General features: G+C 40.6%; 1 protein-coding gene across 6 annotated transcripts in view; it reads right to left on the bottom strand.

Annotated features, from left to right (window-relative positions):
* The window catches only part of LOC126271869 (neuronal acetylcholine receptor subunit alpha-7), a 1,066,999-nt gene that overhangs the window by 213,554 nt on the left and 826,864 nt on the right, over nt 1-26,581 (bottom strand). For all 6 annotated transcript variants that reach the window (XM_049974212.1, XM_049974210.1, XM_049974213.1 and 3 more), the window contains exon 5: nt 925-1,105. In XM_049974212.1, coding sequence (XP_049830169.1) covers nt 925-1,105 — 181 coding nt within the window. The remainder of the gene's footprint in view (nt 1-924; nt 1,106-26,581) is intronic.

The raw sequence follows: 26,581 nt of genomic DNA on the forward strand, positions 1-26,581 counted from the left end.
GGCGTATGCACCGTGCCTTTTATCTACTCATCAACTGTCGTCGTGGACTGCAGTGCTGTATCTGGACTGGCCCGAATACTTGGCTGAGCCAGCTTCCCGTAATTTCGCAATGACAACGTGCAGTAATAAACTAAACTGGATACTTGTCTACTGTTCAGAATGCGCCGTGTGTATCTACTCTATTGCTTAGGCATTCGATTAGGAAGTCACTACTTAAAAGACAATTTACTCAAGATTTTTTTTCTGATTAGTGTTCCTTACCTTACACTTGCTTCTTTACATTTTATTTGCCTGCATGTTTGTCATTTTCGAAATGCGCTATCTCAAATTCACTTTGAAATTCGGTATCTTCTATACATGATCAGTATCCTATCACAGACTTCTGTGACGATATTGTCGAATGCTTTGAAACACACTTATAAAGCTTTCTCGAAGGCAGTCTGTTTACATCAGGTGACATTAATTTAGACCAACCAGGCAATCTAGTCTTCGTCTCTCTCAGCCTCGATGACATTTGAGCTCTATGCACTTTTTATCCATTTTTAACTTTAATCGGTATAGTCACTAATTTTTATTGATCGTTAAGGCTCCTTGAAGCAGACAATACGGAAAATAAGTCCCAACAAAAAGAAGACAATTATTTTTGGTTACCGGTACATTATTAGATAATTCGTAATTAGTTATTTAGAGGAATATTCACGGTGTCTTATGAAAAAAAAAGAGTTACTCTCACAGAGACATAATTCTTTCCTTTCACTTTCAAGCCGCGGTTTCAGTTAGTCGAATTTTTGTACATAATTTAGAGAAAGGAGTATTTGACTGAGGCGGTAGGGACTGTCTGTTGCAGCTCTCTTGCACCAGGGACGCGGAGACTAGATTGCCTGGTGAGCCATCATCGCATGTCGTGCAGCCACTGTGTACTACCTGATTGCCATCATAGGTCCAGCTACCGAACTTCATGTCACAATGTTGGTCATCAAAGGGGAACCACGTAATGTCTATCTTGCATGTGCTCTTGAAGATGCCCGGTGGAACGTACAAGCAGCTACCGTTATGTCTGACCACAACGTTGGTGTGGTAGGTCCCGTCGAAACCCTCATCAGCACTTGTGGTGGAAAAGTTGGAAAATATTTACTGTGTGTATCATATCAACACTATCGTGTGTGTATACAAAGGCAACTGAATAGTAGTATTACTTTAACAGTATTTAGTTCTGCTTAGTCTCGTCACTTTAAGTTCCAGGCGTTTAAAGGACCTACTTGAGTTTTGAAATTTTAAATCGGTATTTTTAGGGATGCAGGAATTCGGGAAGGGGTATTAAAAGAACACATTTATTACTTAAATATTTTTATTTGCTTTTTTTAACAGGAATAAAGGGCATGTGTAAGTTAATATTGTTCATAAATTTTTATATTTAGGAAATATTGCAAGCAGAAAAGAAGAAAAATTATCTGAAAACATCCTTCCAATCTCATTAATGCGACATTTTTTTAACATAATGCTCCATAAGATAGTTGTTAAAGGCACTGTGTTTCGTTTATACAAATTAATTTTAAAAATGCGTAGGGTAGCTCTCATGCGTGAAGCTAACCTTATCAAATACAACTAGTCCTATAGTAAAATACTGGCAGGTCGGTAATATCTCAGGATATATTTATACTGCAACTGCACTGAGCAGCAGATAGATCATAGCAGACGTCATTAGTGTTGTAAAAGGAGCATAAAAGCTCAGCCAATTTGGAGAGCTCGCAAGACTAGGACCCAAGAGTTTTGAAGTTCATACTTTTCTTAGTTTCAAAGTGTTTGTAATTCTAACAAGAGTAGGCGATTTGTCTTTTGTTTTCTATCTACATCTTTTTACATGACGTTTTAGATGGTGTCAAATAAAAAAATCAAGTATTATCTGTAAGAAGCATCAAAGGTCAGATTCGTGTTCCTACCAATGTGCGTGAAACTTTAGAGACTCAGTTCAGTTCATGATCTGTCATAGCAGATCACCCCTTGTATTCTATACGCGTCTTTTTGTGTTAATGTTTATTCTCTTCATACAAAGAGAAAGTGTCAGCGTAAATTCTTTTTATTGGACCGAATGATTTGTTTATAACATCACAGTGCCAGGTGAGTTTGAAGCATACGATAATTTTATTTGACTGTTGTAATTGTACTGGAAGCAAGGATGGTGCGAATCAGTTTAGTACTCACGTGCTTTCATCCCTGAAGTGCTGGTGTGCGGTGAATTATTGGGTATGGTTTACTGAATGTTAATTTATGGTAAAAGCTGGCGTTGTGGGTTTAGATTTCTGAAATTTACAATGTCGGTTGACAAAGATTTTTTCTGGGACTTTCCCACCACACGCAGGGAGCGCCGCCAGCTCCGAGCCGCTAGAACCAGTGCCGCCAACGTCTGTACAGTAAATTTACTCCATTCTTCACGCAAAACATTCACTAGCGCAATGAGGGTGCATAAGGTGTGGGAGAGGCTTTCACGGAAGAGGGAGAGACGGAATTCAAACCGTTCTGTATCTCGGGACATACTGAAATTTTCTGCCAACCAGGACCGTACCAAAATGCTTCTTTTTTTGGGCATCTGCGAAATCGAGGAAATGCCTGGAGTGGAAGTTGCAACGAAGTGTGCTCGAACATGCATCAAGCATCACTCGGAGGAGTCCCGCTCCAGTAACCACGGTGTGTTGAGTGTCAGGACAGACTGAACTGGATAATCATACGCAGGAAATACAAGGTGTAATTAAAAAAGAAAAATATACTGATGACGTCATAAATGTGGTGAAATTTGTTTGAGTTAAAAGAGAGAACCATTGTTTCCATACAAGAAGACGGATCTATTAATCACACTTTTTGAAATGACGATAGCGTACCGAGAACTCCAGCATGATTAACCCAGAGCGCTATCAAAAAATTTAAATGCTCTCTCTGACGCTGATTTACTATCTTTTACAGAGAGTTGGTTTACTTGTTAGAAGAAAGGAAAAGCAACTGCAGCGAAATACTGTTTGAAAATCGTGGTTAGAAGAATCCTGAACATCTGCGCTGTGAGTCGTTGCATTGCTACAGTGTGGTGTAATGCTTGGAAATGGAACAGAAGACAATTGACTGCAGAATAACAGCTACGTACAGCTGTTGCTTACAAAATGTCAATAAAACATTGTTTACGTGCGGTGGGAAAAAAATGCGAGAACGCCAAATGGAAAAATAAAGTGCGAAAAACTGATAGATTGGTGTACCTCTTTAATAAATCCCTTTACAGTGATACCAAATGATTTCATAGAATTCTTATGCACAAGTGGGACGTCAGCATAGGACACATATCCTACGCGACTGGAACAGGAAAAGGAGGTAATGACAGTGTCACGTAAAGTGCCCTCCGCCACACACCGTTGGGTGGCTTGCAGAGTATAAATGTAGAAATGTAGAACGGATCAGATGCTCTACCTCAAAGTCTTTTTAGTTTAGCCTTGACAGGCATAAAAATAAAAAAATAAATAAAATCTTGATTGAATTTGAAAGTGATCTGATAGCAAGTAGTTACAATATAAACATAACTTTTATTGATACACCTGTCAGTCACGAAGTTCCTACATTTAGCTTATTTGTTTGCGATGCGTTGCGACATCTGGAAGATCATATTAAGGCGCTACAGCTATCCACAATTCCTACAAATGTACTGGCTGAATTGTATATCACATTATTGTTAACAGGTTGTCAGGAACGGTGCGTGCTGCTGCCAGTGAAAATAAGGTTGTCCAGTTATCTGGTGTATGTCGCCACCAACAAAAGAATGGCTTACTGTTTTATTACTGCTGTGTAATTATTTTTGCTGTCATTTAAGGTGTTGTTGCAGTGATTCACTGGGTGTTTGAGCGCTGGTGTCTCCTTTAGTGTCTAATTAAAGTCATTTCATTTGTGTTTTTGTTTCGATGTTTCATTTCGTATAAAATTTACATCAATGTCTACAAGAAAGAAGGAAGAATAAGGTTTAGTGCCCCCATCAACGGCAAGCTAATTAGAGACAAAACATAATCCAGATTTGTCAAGAATGAGACAGGAAACTGTTAGTGTTCTTTTTAATTTGATGATCTCGGAATCTATATCAAGAAATTTATAGAGACATTCTAAATATAGATGGCCAGAAGGGTATGTGAATATCGATCTCCCGAGAAGCAAGTCCGGCGTCTTAACTACTGCGGCACAGTGCTCAATGGTACTGTAGTTCAGTTTGCCATCTTTCAAATGCAGCGGAGGTATCTGAAACAACCTCAGACCATCGAATATATATAAGATCACCCAGTTGCCTAATCCAGCATCCTAACAACCAATGGGGTTCCATTAAAGGATGTAATTCTGCCGATACCATCTTTGCTGTGCATCAACTCATAGAAAAAATCTAGAGAATATTATATTGCTTTGCTACATTTGGAGAATACGTTTGGCTGTGACCAACATCAAGTAAATCGGCACAATTTCTATGTCACAGGTGTGCCAGAACAACTCATCTATCGACTCAGAATGTTATGCATAAATAGGCTGTGTATGTCTGGCATGGCCGTCATTGTTCCAGTATCAGTTGGAGTGTATCTGCACAACTGTTCATATTCGTCGTGGAGACTAAAGAGATTGGAAGCTGAATGTATGTTGGACTTCTTCTACAATGACGATGTCTTGATTGAAGATTCTACTGGATGCGATTTACATAATGCTGAGGCTACGCTGTTGATCGCTCCAGTTTGTGGTCTGACGATGAAACCAGAGAACTATATGCTTGGGTACAGTTATTAGTCAAAGAAACTTCGTGATTTGAGGAAAAAACTTACAAAACCAGCGTCTCACGGGGAGTGAAGGCATTTCAGTAGGGACGAACAAACTTGAATGAAAGTAAGTTGGAAGTGGGAAAGACAGCAGCTTATCATGTCGTCGTCCTAGGAAAGGCTGGTACAACGCCTTTAACAATAATGTGAAGGTCGTAGACTGTTACCCAGCACGCCCAAATAGTTGAGGAAAGTGAAACTCAAAAATTCTAAAAAGTTTGATAACGTGAGAAAATGCTCAAACGAAAAGTAAAAGGAGGACTTGTATTGTTTTTGTTTATGGCGAAGCTCGAAGACAAGGGATGAATGCATCTCGCTGGACAACGTTGCCCTAAGTAAAGCTCCAGAATGCTATTATAATTCAGAAGGGACTTCTCCGTTATTTGGTGTGCACGTCAGCATGATAACACACAATGGGTGGGACTGGGCTCTTACTGAAAGGATCTTGTATGATCAGACAGGACAAAGAGTTTGAATGTTCTGGGGAATATTATACAAATATTTCTGAAGAGCTAAACAAGTTTCTAAAAATTTCATTGGTGGAACTCAAGCTGAGCAATGAAAAGAAAAGACAAGCCCAGGTCAAACCAGGGTGCCAGAAGAGATGAGATTTTGATATACTCCTACTGTTGAACTTGTGTTATGGTACTTGATGTGATATGCTTCTACATTTATTAGAGCATTACTGAGGTTTTCACGCCAATTAAAGTCATTGCTGTTAAATGCCTGATCAAGTCAGAGCCAGCTGCGACCACATGGGAGCAACATACAATGCGCAGATATGTTATTGTCTCATATGCACAGCAACTTGAAGCCACAAGTTGCTGGATATAAACAAAACTGGCTGTGAACTGCCTGATAATAATATGTCCCAAAACATCTTGTGAATGTTTGCCTTCCAAAGTTCTGTTGGTCTCAAGATAGTAACAAACACCTAGAAATGTCACCATGAGTCTCCGGTTTGCAAAATGGACTTATCATTGTAAATCTTACAGGTGTTATGGAAAGATGTTATTTTGTTTCGTTTGAACCCTTGAGAGCAAGTTACTAATTGATTTGTAGAAGGTAATTACTATTCATTTAGCTGTAGTCCATGATAGATAAAATTTGTGAAAATAAATGTTTTAAAGATATTCCACTGTAACAGTCACGTGGCTGGTCTATTCAGTAATATTAACTGATTGAAGTTCAGTCTCCTGAGCTGGATTCATGTAATAAGTCTATCACCAACAGCTTCTCACAAAAATTCACGGCATACTTAGCACTATCTACCAGTTACAGTAGACTGGTTAGTTAGTAAGTAATAAAAAAATCATTGTACAAATATAAGCAGTATGAAATCAATAATTCTGTCCTTTTACAAAGCGACGACAACTCAAAACAACTAGTTAACATGGAGCATTAAACGTATCTCTCAACAGTTATATGTTGATGTGCTTATCGAAAATCATATTGTACTTTCATCAGATGCTATGAAAACTCTTTGTTATAGCAACCAGTTTCATCACCCAATCATCAGGCAGAGGGTGTTTTTCAATTCATGTATTTGTGTAGAAACGTACAAGGCGTTCAGTCACACTTTAGATAACGTCAAGGATGCGAATTGAACAACATAACTTGAGAACATAAAATCTACATATAGTTCACAAACTCCAATGTGATCAATAACCGAGGAATGTAACGCACCAGAAGCCTGAAAACTTGCACGGCGTATACCATTTCGCTATTAGACTTCTGTCGTGATTCAGACGTCTGAGAGTTTCTTCATCTGGGTTTCTTTCCTGTCTTTATTCTGCAAAACTTTTTATGATGGTCCCATATATGTAAGTAAATTTATTTATATTTTGGTCCACGTCGTGATTACATTCGTAAGCGATATCACATCCTAGATATTTAATATGTTTTATTTACTTCTAGATTTTATTATTCCAGATCTTACTAGTAATCTGCCATGAAATGCCACCATTTTCGTTTTATCTACCAACAATGTTAGGTTGTAATTTGAGGCTTTCAGCCGCAACCTACGGGCCAACATGCAGAGGTCATCTTCATTGTGCGTGATCGGAGTTAGGTCATTTGCATATACATTTAGTGTAGTGTTACGATCTAAAAGAACTCCATTTATGTTCAACATTTTTCATTTGCTGATAGCTTCATGTATATATTTAATTAAGAATTTTGGAGAAAAATAGCATCCTTGTCGTATTCCTTTGTTTGTGTTCATTGCCTTGTTGTCATGTTTCCCATATGTATAACGATAATATTATCATTAAAAAAGAACTGTATCCTTGATGACTGTAAAACACTTAATTGTGCCTCATGATAGTTTGTGATAATCGTAACTGGTAGCAATAATGCAGACTTATCATAGTATGTAAAGATACTGCAGCATCACTCCTGACAAATATCTACAAGCTATGGGGTATCACTTTCTGAAAATATTAAAAAGTTCGTTACTGTAATTGTTTGTATACTGAATATATAAAACACCTGATGATAAATTACCAGATCTCGAAATCCATCGCAAATAAATAAGTTAACCAGAACAATATTTCTGACTCGTAACTGTTCTATTCATAAAGTAAAGCAACTTAATCTTGTAACTATGATATTGGTGGAAGAGAAGGAGTCAATAGATAATAAGATTTTCATGTCCAAATGTAAGTGCTATTTATTGCCTTTTTAATTCTGTATCCGAACAGGCGATTTATTACATTCCAATTTGCTTCCTGTCGATTTAGGAGGGCTCCATCTTAGAGCAAAAGAGGTGGGACTCGAGACACACTATAACAGCTAGTGTACCACCTGAACTTGAGTAAACTGCTCATCCATTCACCAACAGATGCTAAAACATTCCAGTTGACGTACAACAGAATCTGTTGTTAGGGCTGTCGTACCTGTTAGACAGAGGACCAGTTTCCTTATTTTAAGACTATATAAGCGCACTAAACAAAGACAAAAATTAGTCACACCTAACAGAAATCACGCTAATGCTGTGTAATACTGCCTCCAGTCTTGATAATGTCCTAAATTCGTCGGGGACGTTAGTTCACTATTTTCTTCAGGCGTGCCATATCTCCCTGAAATCACTCATTGATCCTACAGAGCCAGAAAATTGTGGAGATGTTGAGTGCTACGTTTCAGCCGTTGTTATGAGTAGTCCCATACATTTTCTGAGGGATTAACATTGAGTAATTATGCGTGAACGCATGTGCGCAGCCTTCTGAACACGACTGCTGTTATCTTGGAACATAGGAGAGTCCACAACATACTCACCATTAATATGTAGGACAAAGGCCGTATTTGGTCACCGAGATTGTTAAAGTAAATATCATGGCCCTAACTCTCTGTTACCTGAATGAGTGGGCCCAAGTAGTGACACAGGAAACACCCCAGTCTGAACTACAGCCTCCTCATCATTTGATAAGAGGCCAGATGGTGACTTGAACTACTATTTTACATGTCTCCAGTCAGTTTCTGCCCAGTTTCTGTGCTGCTTGACCAACTGAACTTTATGTGTCATTATGACAACAGCCTTTTGCGACTTGTCTAACTTCAAATGTCTATTGAATACAATGTTCGCTTGGAAACTGATTGATGCAGACTCGCGTTCACTAACAGTAGAAACTCATGCCTTGTTTGAAAGCGCCTCTGGTAACAGTCAGTTAGTATCTTTTTACGACCATAGTTCTTGTGTTATATTGATCGAGAGGTACACCATTTCATGTAGACACAATGGACAGCCTGTATTGATACGCTGACCATCGGCCAACTTCATTCATGGTGTGGTTGTGAGCATGTCCAAACATAATAGAGCTTGATGTTATTGTCACGTCTTCAAGTCAACGCATCTTTTGAGATGATTCAATACAATGGACCAGTGAGTGCACACAATTTCATTACCATGACTTACAGCTATGGTGGATGGTCACATGAGCGCCTGATACCCGCTCTCTAGCACCTACAGCGTTCCAAAGCGACCAGTGTGTTCTTTTAAGGGTGTGATTAATACAGTGTTATTCATAAGTACCACCAGGGACCCAGAAGGGAACTGCGAGAAAACAAGACATACAGAAAACGACGCATGTCAATGGACAGGGTTTCTCTCCAAGTTTGGATTCGTAATAACCTCCTTGGCATAGGTTCAATGTGGGGCAGACATATAGGAAGATGTAGAGAAATATTCACTCTGTATTGTCACATCGAAATAATTCTCACCTGAAGGTAGGCAACCCAGTAAATAAATTTCCAGATCAAGCTGCTGTGGTGCCTTTCTGGGCAATTAGTGTCTCAGATTTAAGTGTGTTGTACGCCATTAGAGATGCTAGTCGCACCACAAAGAGTGCCGTTATTACCTGTAATGTCAGTTAAAACGTGGAGGGATGCTGTATCGCTAATATGTGTTTATTTTCTATATTCGTTTGCCTTGAAATTTTAGTGTAGTCGTCTTCTGATAACCTCTAACACTTACGAATAACTATGTGTTTTTTTTAACTGAGATTCCTTGCATTTGTGTAATGTTCATCAGATTTCGCAATTTGTGCTTTAAGATGGACCCTTGGGACTTCTAAACCGACAGAAATTAAATGGAAAAGCAATAAATGCAGCTATTTGGGTAAGGACATAAAATGGAATAAACATCACTTACATTATTTTTGTGTAGCTACCTTCGGCAATAGGTGTTATACAGGGTGTCCCAGCTATCTTGTCCACCAAAAATATCTCTGGAACAATAACAGGTATTGGAAAACGACTTTCACCGGTATCAATGTAGGGCTGGGGCCCATGAATGTGCATATTTGGAAACATTCTAAAACGAAAGCATATGTGTTTTTTTTAACACAAACTTATGTTTTTTTAAATGGACCTCCTATATTTTTTCTTCAGCAATCCATAGCATGACAATGCACATACACAATGGCGTTGATTGCATAGCAATATTCCCATTACATCCCGAGATATTAAGACGCAAAGTGTGCGCTTGGAACACCCGCATGCGCTGCTAGCGCACGTCCTGAGGCTCAGGCGTGAACCCCATGCTGCGCGTAATCGCAGCAGGATGGCAGCAGACCGTATTATTCGTTTCGGACCTCTTGATAAGTATGGAAGTGTGATTACGAATGTCAATCACATCGCGATTACGGGCAGCATGGGGTTCACGCCTGAGCCTCAGGACGTGCGCTAGCAGCGCATGCGGGTGTTTCAAGCGCACACTTTGCGTCTTAATATGTCGGGGTGTAATGGGAATATTTGCGATGCAATCAACGCTATTGTGTATGTGCTTCGTCATGCTATGGATTGCTGAAGAAAAAATATAGGAGGTCCATTTAAAAAAAAAACATAAGTTTGTGTTAAAAAAACACATATGCTTTCGTTTTAGAATGTTTCCAAATATGCACATTCATGGGCCCCAGCCCTACATTGATACCGGTGAAAGTCGTTTTCCAATACCTGTTATTGTTCCAGAGATATTTTGGATGGACAAGATAGCTGGGACACCCTGTATATTAATTATATATTTTTTATCTTAAGTGTATTCCAGTTTAAGAGAATTTTATACCAGGCATGTTTTGCTTGTATTTACGAGGCATCATTAAAAGATTCTATAAATCTGATACACTTAATACATTTCTACATTTTGCTCTTTATAAATTAAAATAAAAACGGAGAGAAATTAGAGACATTAGCTGCCAGTAGGCGCTGATTTATATCAATGGGGAATGTTGAAAATTTGTACCAGACTGGGGCAGGAAACTGGTCTGCCTGGTTTCTAGGCAGATGTCCTGTTAATTCTACCACCAAGGCAAAGTGGTCACCTGAACTGCGCAGACTGCCCTAGTACCGATTCCATCAGACTCATATTCTCTACTTATATAAAATTAAGCTGATGACATCCAGTGATTCTTTCACTGCAGATGCAGACCAACCTTGAACTCTTATGGGAATCAGTGAGATGTTGTGAGTAATGAGGATAATGAGCAGGGGCATTACTTCAGTAGTGTGTGGTATAAATTGAGAGTTTGGATCTGACGAGAGGTGTCCATGACTTTAGACAACGTTGTCTATGGAGTGCAGTGATCTGGTGTTAACTTCGATCAGTACAATAGTCGAGCTCACAATAACATTTGTTTGTTATTAACGATTTCGGCTTATGTTAAAGCTGTCAGTGTTTGATCGTGGTGTCACGTGAAGAACCAAGGAGCTGCTAAAACCAGCCACAGCGATCCTAAAATATATGAGGATGGCTTAAACATAAGTCGAAACTGGTAATAATAAACAAATGTTACTGCAATCTCGACTGTTTTAATCAAATGACTGGAGGTGCTCTAGACTAGTCTGTACAGCAGCGGTGACCACTGTGTCTGGATGTGCGTAGTGATCTGTCCATTGGTCGAGTAAGCAGGAGACCCTGTTTGGAATCTCAATGTGGCAAAAAATTTTAACTTGGCTCATTGATATAAATAAATATGGTCTGGCACTAGTGTCTGTAATTCCTGTGTGTCCAAAAGAACAGAAAACACATGTACAATTAAAATAAATTTTTCTTTATAAATTTGGAGTAAAAAGGAATGTTGAACACCCTAAGGAAATTGTTGCAAAATCCATAAGGAAGAACTGTTTTTAATGTACATATAGCAAAATGTAGAGATATGTAACTGTAACTGTATTTATAGGAACAACTCATGATACTTTGTAAATAAAAGTGAAAAGCGCCTGGTATAGAACTTTGTTGAATTGCACTGTGCTTAATATGAAACAAATAATTAATAATTGAAATATATCGTTTTTCCCCCACTGACATACACTTTTTATGTAACTATCAACTGAAGGCAATAGAGGAAAGAAATGACGTGCTAGTTAATGGAGAAGTCAAATGTGTAAGAGCTATGCTCGAGAAGTGACGACATAAACCGGAACAGACAGTGATTGGACAAGTTGGAAGCTAGTGGGACAAGAGAGGGAGTTGAGAGAGAAGACTGGTGAGGTTAGGAAGGGCTTGGCGGCGCTGGCGGCGCGCGGCGCGTAGTGGCGGTGGCGCTCCCCGCGCGGGCGGCCCGGGCGGCTGATGTGGCCCACAACAACGGCTAGCTGCCACTTGTACTTCCACCAAGTCGCCGGGCGGGCGGGCAGCTCTGACTCGCATGCGCTCGCGCTGCTCACAGACACAGGGGCGTAGGCGGAGGCGGGGCTGCTAGGGGGCGTGGGGCAGGGCGGGGCGGACAGCATGCACGACCATACCCGGCCGGCGACTGCTCGTCACCTCGCTTGGCGCCTTGCTGGGCCGGACACCCCCGCGCGCCGGCGTGCTTGTGGTGGATGGTTGTAGTAGTAGTAGTAGTCGTTTAGTAAGCATGTTTGGTTTTTGCTTTTATTGCACTGCAGGGCGGTCTGGAATAGTCTTTAGTAGGTGCTTTCAACTCGGATGGAATTTACAGGAGACAGAACATAGGATGCTGTTATAGAGGGTGATTACTTTTGACAGAATGAACACAGTTTTACTGCCGAAGTGACTGTTTTAAAAGACAGGTGCAGCACTGCCCAAAAACTGACGTGATCGTCGAGGTGACATGCGGGGTGTACCACAACTACGTGGACGACGCTTGATTTGGCCCATTTGCGTCTATATAAACAGACTGTATCGTAACTAAACTTTTTGTAAGACGATTGCCAGCAGCAGTCAAGTATTTTATGAAATACATGACATGCGGCTGTCCGTACGCGTTGTATGCAAACATTTGTCAGAAGCCTTAGCGACCTGGTCTTGACATCAAAACGTTACAAAAAGTTCGTAAGGGAAGTATGGAAGGAATTCGCTGTAGTGACTCCTGGATTTGTAATTTTCCTCATATGTATGTTTTTAATCACTTTATTCATCATAGACGACCACTCCACATGTTTTACTTTATCTGATTGTTGTTTCTTATGGTTTAGAGTAACTTCCATCACAACGCACATCGTGACTATTTATTCAGTTCCTGAAGCGATGGTTTGGGACTACAGGTATGGCCCAGTATATACGTTGCCCTGAGAGACAGTTACCTTGTATGCACATGTTTGATTACATCAACGCATGCGAGAGACAAACCTCATTTAAGAAGAGACTCGAAGATTGTTGGAGACTACACGATTCACGAACGCCTGGACGTGAAGAACGGGCAATTCTATCAACACGTTAGTACCACGAGAATTGCGAAAAGGAGTTATCACGTGATGATGTGGAACATTCTGTATGTAAATCTTCTGTTCACCTATTACCTCCAACGGGTCTAAGGATTATGAGTTAGACTTTCAACTGAGAGTATCTTTTAACGGATGTTTTCGTAATGTGCTGTGGTTCTGCTGTTCTTAACTATATCTTATTCACTGATGAGGCTGGCTTGTCACTTACGGATTCTTCAATTGCTCTTCAGCCGCGTCTGGACTTGTGAAACCGTCATGAGGTGCGACAAGAGAAGCATCAACAAAGGTTCAACCTCACCATGTGGGGTGGAATCGTTCATTGTCATCTCAATGGTCCTATTTCTTCCAACAACGTCTTCTGGACAAACCTATTTGCAATGTCTCAGGCATGAATTGCTTCCTTTACTATATGATGTTCCTCTAGACATCATCCAACGAATGTTGTTTAAGAACAGTGGGGCCCGACCTCAATTTAGACAGATAGTTCGCCAATATCTCGATAAACAGATTGGTCGAGTATGTATGACCCAGTATATCAACAGCTCTGAATGCAATGGATTCCTTCCTTTGGGGACACTAAAAATCACTGGTGAATTCAACTCCCACACCAAATGTCGATGTTCTGAGGGAACGAATCCGAAATGGATATGGCCAGATGCGAAACGCAGCAGGAGTTTTCCGCAAGATACGTCAGAGTACGGAACACAGTCTCAGTGGATACATGGAAACAGGAAGTGGTCACCTCAAGCCATTTTTGCAAATGTATTATTTTTGTACCATGTGTAATAAATCCTTTCACATATGCAAATGTGTTTGGTAGATGGATCATTTTTGTGTTCATGAACAATAAATTTTTCCATACTTTTTTCGAAAAGTTTGATATAAAGAATAAATCCCTAGAGATCAAGACATCCACTGATGAAAAAAAAAATCACAGCATGAAGGAATTGTGCGGCATAATCGAAAGTTGGTAGGCGTGTTTCGACATCTGAAAGTTTATGTCTAATCACATTTCGCGCCAGTCACATAAGAATGGCGACAGTAGTGCCACTATGACGATGCAAATCAGGATTGCTTTAAATACGCGCTGTAATGGTCATGAACGTTAGTAACCCTTGAGATTGGACGTGATGCGTTGATGTTAGTCAGGAAAGCCTTTCAGGCACAAAGTCGCCATTATCAGCACTTCACTGGATTTGAACGAGGTCGTTTCATAGGGCTGTGATAATCTGGATGTTCCTTCTGCGATATTGCAGATAGGGTTGACAGGAATGTAGTCACTGTACATGATTACTAGCCGCGCTACTCACGAGAATGTATAGTGGTAAGAGGACCGGGCTCCGGCTGGCCCATGTGGAAATACCAAAAGGCAAGGCCAACGTGTTTGGCATATTACTCTGGGGCATGGTGCTGCATGTGCAACAGCACATGCAGTTGGCATCACAGTGACACAACGAACTGCTACAAATAGGTTACTTCAAGGACAGCTACGAGCCAGACGCCATGTAGCCTGCGTTCACTGACCCCAAGCCACTACTATTTACGCCTTCAGTGGTGTCAAGTGGGATCTCGTTGGAGTACAGGGTGGAGGTCTGTTGTGTTCTATAATGGAAGCTAGTTCTGCCTCGGTGCCAGTGACGGCCTTGTGTTGCCAGTTGAGGTCCTGCAACCAGCCTGTCTGCTTGATAGACACACTGGAACTACACCTGGTGTTACAGTTTGCTGTGTGGTTTCGTACTACAGCAGGAGCACTCTGCTGGTTATCCCACTTACCCAGGCTGCAAATTTGTCCTTCAGTCTGGTGATTCGATCTGTGATGCTGCCACTCATGAAGAGCATTCCACGAGGTGTTTTCCAACAGGATCATGCTGGCTCATATGCAGCTGTTATAACCTAGCATATTCTACAGAGCATCGACATATTGCCTTGGGCTGCTCGACCAACAGATCTGTCTTCAATCTAGCACGTATGGGACATCATCGGAAGACTACTCCAGTGGCATCAACAAACAGCATTAACCGCCCCTGTATTGACCGACTATACTACCGACTAGACTGTAGACAGCTGCATGTCAAGAATTTCAGGAAATGTATCATGACGTAACATGGTAAACAGGGCACAATAACGGAAACAAAAATATTCCAGTAAACATTTGCCCACGTATAGCCATTTGCGGGATAATTGCGAATGTGGGATTCTGAGCAGCCACTGACGTCATTTAGTACAGAGGTATCCGACGTGTGAACTTCCCTATTAAGTCACCATCTAGTTTCGCTGGAAGTTCACCGCTGGCTCGTCGTTGAGGAATATGATACGGGCGTGATGAGACATCGGCACATACTGCTGTTAATGTAAGATGACATGTAAAATGCAAATATGGCGCAAGATAGGTTGAGCAAGCCTGGTACCTTGACCTTCAAGGTCACTTGACCTCAATCCTCAGGATTTTTCTGGCTTGTTTACGTTACTCACCTTGATAAGGTTAAAGGACTGGGGCAGCGAATTGCACAGTCTTGTCAAGAATTCGTAACTCACTGCACAGAGGGGCGCACATTGTATCCAAATGCGAGAACGGCAGGAGCAACACCCCCTTCAACGTATTCAAATGGTGACACGTAACGTGCTGAAACAACACCGTATTTCTTTTTAAGCAACGTCAGGGGTAAACTATGAACTCAGTTAGATGGGAACCTATGCAATATTTCATACAGAAGGCAGTGGAAACTGCTAGCTAGTCATTCTCAGTTACCTCAGAAACGTTTCGGTTACGGACACATATTTACTGATACTCTTCTCATTCTGCTATCTTAAATTTTCATCCGCGTCAGTTTTCCCAGTTAATTACGATACAGCCTCTACACACAGCACAGCACTGTATAATGCCTGGCAGTGTATGTTTCTCACAAATATTAATCACTTTTCCCTTCTCCATTCTCGTGTAGAGCGATGGAAAAATGATGGTAGGTTTTCGTACACGTCCCAATGACACCAATTTTATTATCGTGTAAAATAATTGTCAATGAATAAGTACAATATGACGCGGGACAACACTCAGAACATTTTTGTGTCAACTGACTCTGATGCAACTGTGATATTTCCGGCCCTGAGCGGTAGACAAATTCAGTGATATAACTGATGAGAAATTACGCAGTACAAATAATTAAAATATAGGAGTTTTGTGCTGAAGATACACTTCACTCAGAAGTTTAAACCGTTCTCAGCGGCAACTGGCATCGCCAAGGCAAGCGATATGTAATGACGTAAATAATAAAAATGTAAATAATAAAATAATTCTTGGTATCAGTCTGCATCTTTATAAAACACTAAAGCAACCGAATTGCCGACGTTGAAAACCAGCTTTGCAGTGGTCTTCTTCATGTCTTCCCTGCCGAGTCAACGGTCCTGAAGAGGACCGCTGTAAATTCAGTCGAAACGTCGGCAATTTAGTTGCTTAGCGTTCTATAATGGCACGGCTTAATACAAAAAATTATTATATTTGGATATGTAACAGTATTTACGCTACTCTCTATGGGTCCTCATACAACAGTGTATTTGTACTTGGTAACTTCTTGTGAAACTTACAACAGAGTTTTATCACTGAATGTGTTTCATACAGATCTACTGCTCTGGCGCAAAAAATGCCATAAATCCATTTAAAAAAATAATGTCCGTGTCTCGGTGACCAGCCAGGTTGCCCCATGAACCGGTGGTGACTATTCGGCTAGATTAAACGATATTACATATCTGTAACGTATCAAAAGTTATTTAAACTTCGGCTCCTTACCCCATACGAGGTATATGATAACAGCAAAGACTGCCGCGGGCGGTATTCGGTGAGTTTGCACAGGGACTGAACTTTGCACGTGCTGTTATGTCATGGGTTACCGAAAGCACGGCAAACTGCAGAAAACGACCTGGCAGGGTTCGTTGTCCTGCCAGATCGACTACCGTTGATTCGAGCAGCGGATAGATGCGCCACGGTGCTTCAAACAGCATACTAATTCGATGGAAGCTGTGAGCAGCTGTACTATGCAGAATCAGTTCCTCCCCACGCGATAGAGAAGACAGCTTCTCACTTGTGCATCTCTGCCTCAGCAAACGTAAGCGGGCACAGAGATTAGTCTGGCTGTGGCAACACATACACTGGACACTCGAGGCGTGTAATGCGTTCCGATTGCTAGCAGGAAGTGGATGAGGTATACTCGTACGGGAGATTTTCACATTGTATGAAACAGAGCTCCTGATCCGTCTGCCATTGTCTCTTACAGGTTAACGGTACAGATACCTACTGTCCAATCATGTGCAACTGTTCCTTTGTCTATAAAAATATGCGCTTAAATTATTTCTTTGGTAAAATAATGTATCACTCTCTTAGTTCTAAACTGTGAGTAAAACTACTTGTTTGAGCTTCCTTACATAGTCCCCCCGCTAACTCACCTAACCTCTATACCAATGGACAACCTGTGGGACATTATCGAGCGAGATATGTAAGTCTCTGAATTAGGTCCAATCAATGTCTGGGGAGGTTGAATGGTCATGGATCAAGAAGGCTATACATTGCTTTCGAGTGCGACACACTATTAGGTTGATAGGGCTCGCGCAAAATAACTTAGCACCCGTACAGAAACGTATTCTCGCTTTCACTGCTGTAAAATTGATAGTTTCCAGAGTCGCTAGCTGTGGCCTTAAAGTTCTTCGTTGGGAGTAGGATTCAGTTGTTAATTCACGCGATGGCCGCACGCAACGGAACCTGCAACACCACTGCTGTTCCCCCCCTCCCCCCCTCCCTTCCAAGGGGTCTGCTCAGGTGCAGGCCAAGTTATTTAGTACATAATTAGGGAGATTACGCATTTTGAAGCTAGTTTTTACGGACATAGTATCACAGCGTTCTCCTCTCCACAGTTTTCGTTACCTCGGTGTGCACAGGGATTAGGTTTTACAACGCAATGGGCAACAGTGCCACACTGTAACTGCCTGAGGAGCATTATCTGTACTCTGAAGCTCACGCGCAACCTTTTATGAAGGAGTCGTATTTGTGTCAGTGGAAACACTAGGTGCATATTAGCAAATTGTTGGGAATCAATGTTTAATTCACTTCCTGAGGTCAGGAAAATCAGTTTTGCAACCGGAATGAAAATGTTCGGGTGCATACTGTAGAAATTCCATATGAATGGAGCTTCGTTTTATCTTAGCTGTCTGGGCTTGAAACTAGATCTCATATATGCACAAGGGTCTCAAACGTTCTTCGAGTGCTCTAAATGTACTGTTTGATAGAGCACTCTGTATCGACGAATGTAGAAAATATAGAAATCGAGAGCAACAGCGGAATTGTGACAATGTATTGCTTTGCTACAATGTACACTCTTTTTCGTTTTGACTTGCAAACTTGCTGTTTTGAATTTCGATGTTCATAAAATTCTATGTCTCTCGTCCGTTCTACAGTTCTTACTTTCTAGTCACGACCATTATACAGTACCATTTGCCTAATCACGCCATCGGCAGGAAAGCTATGTTCAGTTCAGTATGAAGGATTTAGGGAAGGAGAACGTGATGGTAATACAAATTTTATGGATAATTTACTGTTGGTACTATAAATCATTCTTCAGCATTGTAGTGAGAATCTGGGACCGCTTCGACTGTATGAGCTTTCCAAGGAAACGAGAGTTCTCTGCGAACGCAGACTAAATATTACAAATTGCTGAATCGAAAGGTGTTATTAACAAATGTATATTTTATGAGTTTTTCTACAATGCTGAAATGATTTATAGGCATTTGAAGATGATGTTTAGCTCACCAGTATTTATCTGTTGACATTAAACACAGAAAATTTAAATACATATTCCATTTAGAGATATTACACACAGAAAATAAAAGAACAAAGCTTAGTACTTAATTATATAAGAAATAGATTCTTTCCAACATTTCTGTGAAAATTTTGAAATGTATAATAAACTTTTAAAACGTAATGTACCACAAACCAATTACAAGTCAATTTGCAAATGATTTTGATGAGAAATTGTCAATTACAAGTATTTTCTGACAGTTAAAACACCTTTCAAAAATAATTGAATGCATTTCCCAAATACTGAACAGAACATGGAAAAGTATTATAAAGTTTCAATTCGAACATTTTCATACAACATTCCAATTTGCTAGCTACTATTTAATAATAATATGCGTAATAATTTTATCAGTTTTACTATTGTGTAACAAATAGAATTTAAATATAAATGTATTCTAAATAAAAAAGAAAGGAAAACATTATAGGTGAACTCAGCAAACATACTGTGAAATGGACAAAAAATAACATGATCATTTAATACGATAGATGTGTTTCTGAATAATTCATAATGTAATGTTTGGAGATGTAACTGTATACCTTCAGTTTATAACAGTACTTATTGACATTAAAATGGCTGGAAATTTCGTGTATAAGCTGTGCAAATTGTTTGTTATTTATAACTTCTATGTGACTAGGCGGCATTTGACGTTTCCCCGAATCAGTTCTCGCTAAAAAGAATTTCGTGTGTGGGAAAGGAAAGTATTCTAACAGAAACAGTAACCAGTCGCAGTTACTCTTTTGAAAAATTTATTTCTGCCCTACGCTACATTTCACTCACCAGACAGTCCTAAACTAGATGCTGTTTGCAGTAAATTACTTGCTAAATCAAATGTAGGTCTTGGCCAAAGTTATAGCGATGATACAGAAACATTCACTATGTATGAAATTTTATAACATGTCAAATGGATAGACACCAGTAAACTGCTCATTGTTTACCAATGTGAGTAAATAGCGCTCGAAAAGTTGTTGGTTTGCTTATATGTCGAATAGTTCACTCATATGTGAAAATCCAATATTTCACCTATCTATCTTGCCCTTAGGCCACGCTATTTGTTTGGCAACGACCTACAAGTTATTTACATTAGGCAGCTCAAGTATACAATAAAGCCTGGAGAGAAATTAATATTTTAAGAGAACAACTTGCACACTGGTTGGTTGTTATAACTGAATAATAACCATAGTGTCCGTATTTGGTGATAATGTTGCCTTAATTTTTATTCCCAGATTTAACTATCTTTACGTAGATTTTTATTTAACACGTCGCCTAATACAGTAGGGTCTACAGATTTCATAGTCAGTGATACTGAAGGATTTTTTGAGTTAATTTCCTTATAGTACAGAAATGTAAAGCCTTGAGTTAACTTTCAGACGCTTTTAGTGTTTAAAAGAGAGTGATATACGCATTTGTTTAAAAGCACACTGTAAATCTTGTATTACAGTTGTAATCTACTATATTGCACAGTGACTGCAATTGATTTAAACAGTCGCATGAAAAATAATTCTCCAGTTAACGTTAACGAGAATAACTATAGGAGAAATCCTGAGGAACCATTTCATCTTGTTAATCATTACTGTCTTTTCAACAGTGAGAAAAAGTCTTTTCATTTTTTGAAATATCCCTTCATTATTTACATTGTCAGTTGCTGTTGGATCAAGATTAATTCAACACGATAAAGGTGATTGCGTGTTAGATGCTTGCATCACACTGGTTGAACATAGAATTATTTTTTTCTAATGATGTACACAGATTGTTCCAAAACTGAATCTGTAATTTGTGTACATTGCTTTTTAAAATCATTACTTTATAAATCACTTATTACAGCCTCTGGAATCTCATTTAATAAGGTTTTGCCTACATACATTCACTTTTGTGTTAGCCTAATATGAAGATTTAGCAGTTTGTTGTAGTTATTATTCCATCATAGAGCCTACTAGAGTTGTGCTTGCTACATAGTCTATGAGAAGTAGAAGAAGTGATTTCTTGCTTCCTTCAGATTTCTAATTTACGTTTTTCGTGACATTCACTGTTGCTTCACATGTATTAACAGCTTATGTCTGAGGCAAATAAAGCGCATTACTCACTCAAAGCTGTCGATTTTTCAAAAACTGGTACCACATTTTTCAGTTAGCAGTTAAGAAAATACAAGTTATTACCTTTTCTGCAAATACATCCAACATACAAAACTGGATAATGTTTGGTTAGTCTCAAGACCTTATCGTCGGAAGTTGGACGATAGAGTGACATTCTTCATGGGCTATACAAGTCTATTAATTACAATGAATTATTTAAATGAGAATCACATAAAACTACACGATGTGCGTGTAGTCTCAAAATCTTGAATCACTGATGATGTAAAATTATTTAATTTCTCACACTTCGAGATTTTTCTTGCATATCTCCTAATTATCTAAGGAGTAACGAAATTTTTCCCCATAATTACCGATTATTCCTCATGAGCTGTATTTCACACGTGGTTATCAGAAGGATGCCTTTGTGTTCTGAACCGATATTGATTTGTGGGCACTGGAAACATGCTTTTATTTCAAGTGACTGCTGCATTCTGAAACACACCTTTTCTGTTAGCATGGATTGCTTACTCAGAGACCTAGCTATACGTGAACCTGCAACGATGGCGATCAAATATTCAGTCTGCCAGTACCAATGAATAAAATGGCCTCTCGAGACAGGTGAGACTTAAGATAATAACCAAGGAGTATTGCTGTAGACTCACCTGCCACGGATATTCGATTGAGAGAAGAAATTCGCTCACGTGAAAGGAGCTTTACACTAAGATACTAATTAATGAAAAAGTGCCAGCTTTGTTTAGCTCCTTCAAATAGAGTTCGCCTCTGTAGCTGAGTGGTCAGTGCAGCTGACTGTGATGCAGGTTACCGGGGTTCGTTTCGCAGTACTGGCAGGATTTTTCCTTACTAAAAAGACTGAAATAGGGTACAACCAACCTCGTGATGCCATCTGTGAGGCGCTTCTCACATGAGAAGCTGTGTGAGTGGTGTGCTGACCATACGTCAGTATTGGGACAAGGGGACATGAGCGCAATGTATCGTTATACGAGATGGCGGCCGTGACGTCAGGTGATGATGTCGTCAGTTAATGACGTCATCCAAGATTGAGGCTATGATGTCAGTTGATGACGTCATCCAAGATGGCGTCTGTGACATCAGCTGATGATGCAAGTACCCTTATCCAAGATGGCGGGAAACTGCCACACCCCCTTGCAGGAAGTTTGAATTTTGGAGGGAAGAAAGGTCATTTGGGTTATCTCTACTAACCTAAGATAATGGCAGGAAAGAAAGGGCACTTGGGCTACCTTCACTAACCTAAGTCAATCGACCGCCACCTCTTCCTAGAAAATGGTGGGGAGAGAAAATGGGGGGGGGGGGGGGTGAGGGAAATTGGTGGGAAACAGCTTGTTCGCCATCAGGTCTGGAATCCAGCTGGCCTAGTACACAGTACCACCACCAGAGGGCACTGTCTTCCTTTCCATGACGTAAACCAAGATGGTTGTCTGGAGGGGCAAATGAGTCAGCCTGTGCTGTGGTGCTGGGGAGAGGAAGGAGTGTACTTTATTTATTTTGGAATCATTTATTTAGGGGTGGATTTTGAGAGATATTATATTTATCACACTGATACAAAACACACGCTCTCAGATGGATGGGGTCACGCCACACAGTCTACAGACCTGTAAACGTAAAATATCGAAATAGCGCACCACAGACACACAAACAATTCCTAATTTACCAAAATAATTTCAGTACACATTACACAGAGATGCAAACTCCTCCTAAATAATGCAGTACACTGATTTGCAGACACGAAGTCAACTTGTAAACTGTCCAAATAACACATAGTACATAATGCAACGGTCATGTAATCTACATGCGCAAGCACTCCCCACTGCCCCCTGTCCTTTCTGTGTCCCTCAAGCATGAGGCGGTGCATCCCTTTCATACGTGACACCTGAGAACTTCCTCTCGAAATAAGTTATGACGTAGACACCGTTGCTGACACGACTAGATGGGAGTGAAGATCTATTTGCAGAGTGCAGACGCTCCAAGAGCGCATGCATGTCGACGCCACTGCCGCATGCAAGCCAGCGTGAGCCATCACTCTCATACCATTACTGCCTACAGCGAGCAGGTGAATGTTTCCTCTATTTTTAGGTATACAGTTAGAGTTCTTCCAGTGTTATACTGACATCACATAACTCCAAGGCATGCTCACACTTGTCTCATGCATGATAGCTATGGATACTGACGTCATTGGTGCCTAGGTGAGTTCTATATCGTATGAAGTTAGTGTATCTTTTATAGTTCGTAATTTTTCTCTATTAGATAGTACAGAATAGCGATTATAGCATCTTGGGATGATAGATGTGAATGGATATGGATCTGCTTCGGACTGTAGTATCTGCATCTGGTTTGGAGACGCACCACAATGTGCGCATTTCCACCGAATGGTCAAAACACGGTCCTGTTGCATGAATTCAGGTTGTTCTGTTCCTACACGCGTTGTAGAAGGTGGTGGATATGGATTTCTCCTACTTCTGCTCAGTTCTGACTTAAATTGGAATGATCAGATGTGCAAAGCTGTAGAAATAGGAGCAGTTGCAAGATGCATAGGGGCTGACTAAAACCAGGTTGGAATTTTACTGTAGCAGACAAGTTTGAGAAAGAAGACTTGTTTCGTGATATGAGAGTGCCAGAATTATGATTGAGTAGTGGTTGTAATCATTAAAGGATTTGTCAATAGAATCCAACGCAGGTATGTACTTGAATGGAAAGACCTGATTCCAAGTCATAGACATCATTTCTAACGGATAGTGTAACACCAGATATCTGAAAAGCTAGTGTACATTTTCTTATGACCTCATTCAGCACTCCATATACTACTACTGTTTGTGATCCTTCTCTATCATCTATCGCCTTTAACTCAGTGGATATATCACAGTATCTCTGACATGGTATCAAGACAGAATACGTTACAAATACTACAGAAATATCTAGCTGGGGCAGCGAGAGGGAGTCGCAAATACTGCTGACAGACTACGTCCTTAGCCGAATCACTTTCAAAATCCAGCGATTTTCTGACAAGGTTGCATCATGGGCTATGTGTAACCAGATTGCTGGTCTGATAATATACACTCCAGCGATCACCGTCTTAGTATTTGTCTAGACAAAAAACCATCCCATTCAGAGAATGTTGTACCTCGATTTATAAAGCAAGTATAGCTTTTAACATGGTTACTTGTGTGCACCTGTAGATCCAAGAGCTCTTGTGACAGTAACGTAGAATAGTTGTTGTGATCGGGTTTTTTAACGTATGAGAAGATTACGCCTATCTTTCTAAGAGACAGTGGTATCACTCACAAGAAAAACTTCTTAGACATGTCCATCCATCACTGATTTTCTCTCAGTATTATTTCGTATCTTAGGCAATCATTTATTGAAGAAAGTATTATATTTAGTAGTAGTAAGGGATGTGTGATAGGTTCACCTTGAGGATCAGGCTTGTTAAGTATGGGTTAGTGTTCTGACATGTGCAAAGCAGATGACTGTGGAATACTGTGATAGCAGAGGGAAGAGAATGTCAAGTCATAAGAATGGTACAGATATTTCTATTTCCAGAGCCACAGCCATCAGCAGGATGTATTTCTGATACTTTGCTCATTGTCAAATATCATTCAACTGAAACTGGAATCATAACATTTAATTGTAAGTATAGCCATAAAATACATATGTGACCAATTTTGTAGGATGATTCCGTGTAGGTGTGGACAGTAGTGGGCAACTTTGACTGCTCGCTGTAGGCAGCAGTGGCTTGAGAGCAATGGCTCATGCTGGCTTGCGTCCGGTTGTGGCGCCGACGTGCATGCACCCTTGGAGCGTCTGCACTTTGCAAATAGGTCTCTACTCCCGTCCAGTCGAGTTAGCATCTGTGTCCAGGTGATAGGCTATTTCGAGAGGAAGTTCGCAGTTGTCTAGTATGAAAGGAATGCCACCGCCTCATGCTAGGAAGGCTTGAATGGGCACCTGTGCGTGGATTGGCAGCTGACGACCACGTCACTTTGGGGAGTGGGGGGAGGGGGGGGGGGGGCTGCCGGTAGCCTCCTGTGTGGTCCAACAGACAGGGGACAGTGGGCAGTGCTTGCGTACATTGATTGCATGTCTGTTGCATTATTTTGCGAGCAGGACTGTAGACGTTATTTGGATAGTTTTTCGAGTTTATTTTGTGTCTGCACATTAGTGTACTGCGTTATTTAGGAGGAGTTTGCATGTCTGTGTGATGTGTACTAGAACTATTACGGTAAATTAGGAGTAGTTTGTGTGTCTGTTGTGTACTATTTCGGTAATTTACAAGTAGCTTACAGGTCTGTAGGCTTTGTGGTGTGACCCCATGCTTGCCAGAGCGTGGGTTTTGTATCAGTGTGATAAATATAATATCTCTCAAAATCCACCCATAAATAAATTGTTCCAAAATAAATAAATTACTTTCCTTCCTCTCTCCAGCACCGCAATGCAAGCTGAATCATTTTCCCCTCCAGACGCTCACCTTGGGTTACGTCATGGAATGGACAACAGCATCCTATGTTGGAAGTACTGTGTACCAGGTCAGTTAGACTCTTGACCCCATGGCGATCACATTGGATGGCTGTAGTGCCTCAAATTGTTTAAATAAAGACTAGTGCATGGTTTTGAGAGTTGACAGTTAGCAAGTATGTTTTCAGAGTCTTTTAGATGGATTGTTATTTCGAGGATTTACGAGTTGTTTGGGTCTTTGGACATAAATGTATTTCATTACTTTACAAGTGGATTGCAAGTCTGTAGGCTGTGCAATGCATCATTTTTGGCTGTTTACAATTAGCAAGTGGGTCTGGAGAGCATTATACATAGTAATTTACGAGTTGTTTGCAGGTCTGTATGCTGTGTGGCGTGACCCCAGGCATGTGTGTGTTCTGCGTCACTGGGATAAATATACTATCTCTCAAAATCCATCCCTAAATAAATTGTTCCAAAATAAATAAAGTAGACACCCTCCTCTCTCCAGCAGCCCAGCGCAGGCTGAGTCCTCTCCCCACCATTTTATGGAAGAGTTGGTGCTCGAATGACTTAGGTTAGTCGAGGTAGCCCAAGTGCCCTTTCTTTCCCGCAATTTTGTTAAGTTAGTAGAGATAGTCTAAGTGGCCTATCTTCCCTACAAAATTTAAACTTCCTGCCAGGGAGCATGCCAGTTTCCTTCCATCTTGGATAACAGTGCTTTTGTCGTCAGCTGACGTCATTGCCGCCATCTTGTACGACGTCATCAGCTGACATCAGTTGATGACGTCATCAGCTGGCGTCTCTGCTGCCAACTTGGGTAACGGTACTTTGCTCTCATGTCCCCCTTGTGTCAATACTAACGGCTTCCACACTGCTTCTCTATGACGTCATTTGCTGATGATAAAACGGCTGTCAGTCGGTCCCAGTCATCTTGTTTGTTGCCAAAACGTCGGTGCTTTTCTTTCTCCTTTGACTCAACAATCGGCGACAGAAGCAGGTATAGGGTGTGCAAAATAGTCTGGCCGCTAGATGTGCAGTGGGGAAGTGGCACTGGTGGGGCTTCGTTCAGAGCGCTGCAGGGGAAATGCCGAGTGCTAGAGGGGAAGTGGCGCTCCAAACTGAAGCCTACACTCACGTTTTTTGTAAATATGAAGCGAGTCGCGTCCACACCTACACT

The sequence above is a fragment of the Schistocerca gregaria genome, chromosome 5, assembly GCF_023897955.1.
Source record: "Schistocerca gregaria isolate iqSchGreg1 chromosome 5, iqSchGreg1.2, whole genome shotgun sequence".
In the NCBI taxonomy this organism is placed as follows: domain Eukaryota; kingdom Metazoa; phylum Arthropoda; class Insecta; order Orthoptera; family Acrididae; genus Schistocerca; species Schistocerca gregaria.